The sequence below is a fragment of the Pygoscelis adeliae genome, unplaced genomic scaffold (genome assembly GCF_000699105.1).
Source record: "Pygoscelis adeliae isolate BGI_AS28 unplaced genomic scaffold, ASM69910v1 Scaffold222, whole genome shotgun sequence".
Taxonomy (NCBI): domain Eukaryota; kingdom Metazoa; phylum Chordata; class Aves; order Sphenisciformes; family Spheniscidae; genus Pygoscelis; species Pygoscelis adeliae.
The window spans coordinates 1888360-1894779 of NW_008824309.1; the positions used below are offsets into that span (position 1 = coordinate 1888360).

A 6420-nucleotide genomic window follows, 5' to 3' on the forward strand; every position below is an offset into this window, starting at 1 on the left:
TTTGCACTGGGAAAGAAATACAAACACATTCAATTTTGAATTACTCATTGATTCTGTTATCTTATGTACTTTCTTCTGAATGTATATATATAAAATTTTTCATGTAGTCTCAGTTTTTCAAGTTACAGCTAAATTACATTGCTATTTATACTGTTTACCGGCAGACACACCAACATTTCTTTTCAACTATTGCTGGTGTGACCCTAAGTGCTATTCCCTCCTAAATAACCCTGTAGAATGAGTAATTATTCTTTCTTCTTTAACTGAAGAAAAAGTAAAACACACCTTTTCAAAAATATGGAAAGGATTCTTCCATGAAAATAATGATGGATGGACCCTTTGGAGTTCTTTATTTTCAAGTACACGTATGCTTTTTGGTAAAGATATACAGTTTTTAATAATTTTTCTTGAAGCATTGATAACATCTATCATTCTGTGTAACAAATACAGTAATGTGAATGAGAATTCTTGAAGCTAATTTTTATTGGGGTCTGATGATTGCCGTGGCAAGCTTATCACATACAATATGAGTGATGCAAAATACAAGTGGGTAGAGTGGTTTTGAAACAGGGGCATAGTTTCATCAATGGAAAACTTTGTGTCATGTTCCCTCCTGTATTCTCTGTATTACTCTCTGCAGAGACCCATGACATGCTTTCTCCACAATGAGGCTACCTCAGCAAGGTTTTTGCTGTACCCAACCTCGTCTCCAGCTAGTCTCCAGCTCTCTGGTTTCAGGTTCCCCGACTAGGACATGGTTTCAAAGGTTTGAATACCTTTAGAGCTAAGCCATGTTGGATAGATTTTATTTAGTTCTCAGTGGGCCAATATTCTATTAAAAAGATGAAACGTTTTGGGGTGCAGTTAGGGTTACTTCAGACTTAAAACCCTGAAAAAAATCTCTCTTCTAGTCTCAGTTTCTATTTACAGGCTAGTGCAGTCAGTGGCTAGGGTTTACATAATACCCGAGAAGTATTCCTCTCTACGTCTCAAGGCCAAAAAGCAGATTCAGGTGATTCAGAAAACACCATCACATGCAGACAACTAATGGTTTTATTCTGCAACTGAGGCAATTATACTCTGTTTAAATATTTCTGCAGATGTCTTTGACTTAGAAAAAAATTTGTAGAAAACTGTTACTCCTGCTATTCACTCCTATGCGTTTTCCTTTTTCACAACTAATTTTCAGTGCTCTGCATACATCAGTATGATTTGTTGTATTTAAAGCATTGTATGTTCTTTTCCATAGGTTTAAAGTATGTTATCGACCAGGTTTTTTATACAATTGGCAATTGTTTGCTTACTGGAAATAAAAATTTGAATGTTCTTACTATGGTAGGTAAGCTACTTCATTACAGGGAAGTCCAATGCACTAGAGTTTTATTATAATCACACAGTAGTTAAGAAGCAATTCAGAATTAAGAATTTGCATTATATGACACCACATTTTACAATTATTCACCTTGTATCCAACAGGAAGATCCTGACAATCTTGAGAACAGCCACTAACTTTCTTACTGAGGCATTCATTAATGTGGCAGCTTTTCTCATCAGATCCATCACTACAATCTTCTTTGTTATCACAAACATCCCTTTGAGGAATACACTTGCCATTTTTGCACATAAAAAAAGAGCTGTTACATGACTGCTCTGGAAAACAAAAGAAGAGAACAACTTTGTGTAGTCTATCAGTATTTGGAATGAATTTTCTCATGGACCAGCTGCATAATGTGTGCACGTGAGATGAAACAATTGTGGAAATATTGAATATTCATTTCTTATTGATAGTATTATAATACCTTTTTACATTTCAGTGTCTTTAAACATTTATTCCTTTCCTGGAAAATGTGTGAATACTTCAACTTGTTATTCCCTCCTACACATTTGTTTTCATTTAATTGAGAATCTGCTACATTATCTCCGCACAAAATATATTTCTGTAGTTTGCAAAACTTAAAAAGCATGGCTTCTCTCCTCTGGATGCTCAGGTGTTTAGTGACATGACTGACTGAATTCTGATGCATTCCTTGCCTGAGGACATGCATGCATGTTTTTTTTCCTGTTTGGCAAAGCTTGAATACATTGGCTCAGCTATTTTCAGGTTCTTCAAATCAAAATCAGAACACTTATATTTAAAGCAGGTATGTTGCCTTACCTCAAAGCAAATGAGTGATTTCCATCAAAATTGGTATAAAGGACTGGGCTACTGTACAATCAAGTCATAAGGTCTAGACAGAAGAATTGGTCTTTCAAAAAGCCACAGAACAGGATATGATATACACACCAGGATTCATTTTCCACTCAAAAACCAGTCAGACCTCAGCAAACTTATGCCAGTAGAAAATATCAATAAAACAAATCACATTTCGTCAGTAATTTACTAATAAAAATAGACCAGTGTTTAATATAGGAAGAACAGCCTAACATCCTCTTTTGTATGATCTACTTCTGTGCGATGAGTATATTAAATGTATTAAACATTTTCAGGGCAAGCTATAAACTTTGACAATAATTACGTTAATATAATCTTATTTTAGTACTAGCAGAATTCATGCATTAATGAACTAGCAGCCATCTTATGCCATAGGAACTGATGGCTTGAACTTTGTGAGCTGAGATTTTGGATGCTGAGGACTGACAACACATTCTCCTTGCAAGACATAAGGAATATCAACATGAAAGCACTGGAGATTTAAGCTACGAGGTTTTACATCTGCCTATCTACAATCCTAAACCGTTGCTTTCCAAAAAGAAAGGTCACACATGTTATTCAAAAAAGTAAATATGAACCTGAACTTTTGCATTTTATGTTTATAGGTGCTTCATCAGAATGGTCTGGGCAGTCAAAATCACCGTCACATTGCCACTGGGAATTTAACAGGCATCTTCCATCAGCACAAGTGAACTCTCCAGGACGACAGTGACGATACCCTAGAAGATACAGCAGTCAATGACTTCATACTTTGGACATAAAATTTTGCATATACAAGGCAATGTAAGTAAAAGCATCTTTTGTTCCGTAAAGAGATACAAAGCATTATATGCTTATACACGAGTACGAGAGAGAAATGAAATGTCTCTTATGCAGCACAGTATAGTCATGAAACAATTTCCACATATGTAAAACATATTTATGCAGCTCTCAATCATAAATACATTTTCTTTTAGTGTAATTTAACTTTCTGCTATTATTTGGAAATGTTCTAACAGACACTTTAGGAATTACTATACTCAACAAATATTTTTGCGATATGCTTTCTACTATATGCTTTCCCTTTAAAACACACAGAACACTAAACAATTGAACCATACTAAACATGCATTTTCCAAGATGGCCACAAAATCAATATATATAAAACATACATTTTCAAAGTTAAAGTAGATTTCAGACAGAAAATTATAATATATAGTGAAGTAAAGAAACCACAGACAGGCATTTGCTTCTTAGAACACCTAGAGTGTTTAACCTAGAGTTCAAAACCAACAAAGCAGTAGAAAAATTTAGAAAAGTCAGCACAAATTTAGTTTTTTCTATTCAATTTTGAAACATGAAAGTTGAAAAATTCCCAGAGGGAAAATCACATTCTATTTGTAGGATATTTACTTGTAAGATTCAGTACACTAAACCAACTGCTACAAAACTTATGTTCCTGTTTGGGAAAGAAAAGCGTAACTTTTCCTGTATTCTATGTGTATAAATTCTGCCTCCAATACTCTGTAGTCCTTTAAAAGAGACTTGAAAGCAAGCCTTGATTTAGTTTAAAACTCAAGAAAAAAAAAATGGTTATAAAGTAAGAATTACGTAGCAATACCCGTTCTGATTTTAAAGAATGATTTTGCAACATTTAAAATAAAAAAATTACACTGAATTGTGTTTAACATTCTTTCCTCTTGAAAAAAATGCAGATTTTAAGCTCCAAAAATTTGATTCTTCCAAGAAATAAATCCAAATTATAACTACTGAAGCTTTGATTTAACTACTAAAGCTGTGAACATCTGAAACGAGCACTCATAACTTTCTACTCTCTAGAAGTAGAAAGTTAATACTTGTTTAAAGTTAATATTTGTTCTTTTTTTCAAATTATCATATTTCCTGCTATGTAGTATAGTTTTTTTTCTGATAGCAGATGAAGACATAACATTTGACAGTCTGGGATGAGATACCCGTCTCCATCAAGAGCTTTAAACCTCTTGTATATCTTTAGTAGTCATTTAGAAATGTGTTAATGTACTATTTTCAAAATGCAGTATGTTATTACATCAATTACAAACATTAAAATAATTAAAATAATTCTGTGGTATCCTGAAGGTTTGGTTTTTTTTTTTTTTCCTCTTTTTTACATAGATCATGCTTGAAAGAAGGATAGGCTGGCTTGATACGGAAAAAAGGTGAAATGTTTTGGTTGTCTGAGACTGTGAAGTTTTCACAGACCAACAGCTTTACCTCATGTCTGCAGCATTTCACAAGTATGTCATCATCAGAAGGTCATTACAAACATGCAGAACAAGGGCCTCTGCTTAATATTGCCTCTGCTCTGGATGGCAGGATGTAAACTGAAACCAAAAACTCCTTCCTATTCCTGTATTTGTCTTTTGATTAGCCACATAAACAAAGTATTTAATCTTTTTGATGAAATTTCATATTTTTGAATAGAATTCCTAAATTTCTTTTTAATGTTCAGGAACATAAGAAATACCTTACAGGATGAGACAGTGGCTCATCTAGCTCAGTATTCTGTGTCTGACAGCAGCAATAGGAGATGCAATTTAGGGACGATGTATTTTGTTCTCATGCTCTCCCCAGCTTGAATTATTGCTATTTTTTTGTTTACTAGTAATTAATTATTAAGATTTCATAAAAAAGACAGGATTATAAATGGAATCGAAACTTGTACCAAAGGAATTTTCCGGGATTAGAATAATTGTGAACTTTTAAAATCTGTTTAGGTGCAAAGTCTGATACAAGTAAAAACTGGTTACTCCAATCACCAGTCCCATTTTTATATTATATCTGAATAATACTCTAGAAAAAACAAGAAAATATACCTTTAAATCATACAGATTAAAAAAAAAAAAATCTAGATTTTGAAATAGATTCCCTTAATCCAGCTTTTAGGAATATATTTCAAACAAAATTTCATCCCATTCAGCAGACCGGCTGCTGAAGAGAATAATTTTTTTTCAATATCAAGATGCAAAGGACGAGCTCTAGAAATTAATAACGCTACGCTTAGGCTACCTAGTTTGCAGTCAAATCAGAAATCACATGTTTAAAATCTTGGTGAATTAGGCAGTTTATTTTTACATCCTGCCTTGAAAAGTCTGTTTTGGAATTTGATTCCTACTCTCTGAGAGCAGTTCCCTGTCTCATAAAAGAATGTAACTCATTCCTAAAATTACACTATAACAAGTTTACCATACTAGTGACACACTAAGGTGTGTATTTGATTACTAGCTAACAGAAAATTGCATTGGAGCAGTGCAACATGTAACAAATGCTGCTGCAGATTTCAGTTTACTCAGTAGAAATTAAATAGAGCCAGTGTCTGAAGGCAGGTCTGTGCTACAATTAGATCAGGAGTTTGTACATCCTCTGCTTCTGTTGGCGTTTCCTCCTTCTGCCTCTTTCCAAAAGTCTGTCAAACCATCACTATTTATTTGTCAGTATTTTAAGGGACCATGCATGTATGTGATGCTATAGAAAACAAATGGAATACACCAGCAAGAAATTATAAGCATGTAGAAAAAAATGCACCTATTTTCGAAGTTTGTGACTGTTTAGTTCTAAATACTTATTTAGGAATTGAAGACTGCTTCCAAGTAAAATCTGATCAGAAAGGTTCTCCTACTCCCCCCACCATTCAACTTGATCATATAGTGCTAAACAGAGGAACAAACCCACAATGGGTCACTTTCTATAAAGGGTTCTGGCACGCATAAACTATTACTAACAGAGGAAATAGTTTACAGTTTCATTATTGTGTCGGTCCACTCTCACAGCCTTCTTTTGGCAAAATGGCCTGGATAACCACAGCTGTTAAGATAGCAACGTGAGTGTAACGGCATCTGCTTCGAACCTGGCAGGATGGGTACGCCAAGTGGAGTTGCATATCTGACCTCATGGCGAGCTACAGCCCTCTGTGGATTAGGGGTGTGTGCTCGTAACCCTGTGTCCCGGGCTGGGGCAGAAGGCGCACGTAACTCTGCTCTGTGTGTGGCTGTGTGTTTGGAACTTGTTGGGACTAGTTATAAAATGGTGTTTAAAAATGCATAAGATATATCAACATTTTACAGGTGTGATTTACCCATTGCATTTCTGGTACTGATATTGAGTGTATAGTTCACCGATTTCCAATTAGTTATCTGTCATTAATAAATCCATAACCTGCTTCAATCCTGATTTGGTTTGAACTACATGAA

The 6420-nt window shown here is 34.5% G+C and overlaps 1 protein-coding gene across 1 annotated transcript in view; it reads right to left on the bottom strand.

The window, feature by feature from the left end:
* Nucleotides 1–6420, bottom strand: part of LRP1B (low density lipoprotein receptor-related protein 1B) — a 614444-nt gene that overhangs the window by 128087 nt on the left and 479937 nt on the right. Inside the window, exons 54-55 of the mRNA XM_009319022.1 lie at nucleotides 2791–2931; nucleotides 1442–1650 (exon numbers count right to left, since the gene is read on the bottom strand). Of these exons, the coding sequence (XP_009317297.1) occupies nucleotides 1442–1650; nucleotides 2791–2931 (350 nt within the window). The remainder of the gene's footprint in view (nucleotides 1–1441; nucleotides 1651–2790; nucleotides 2932–6420) is intronic.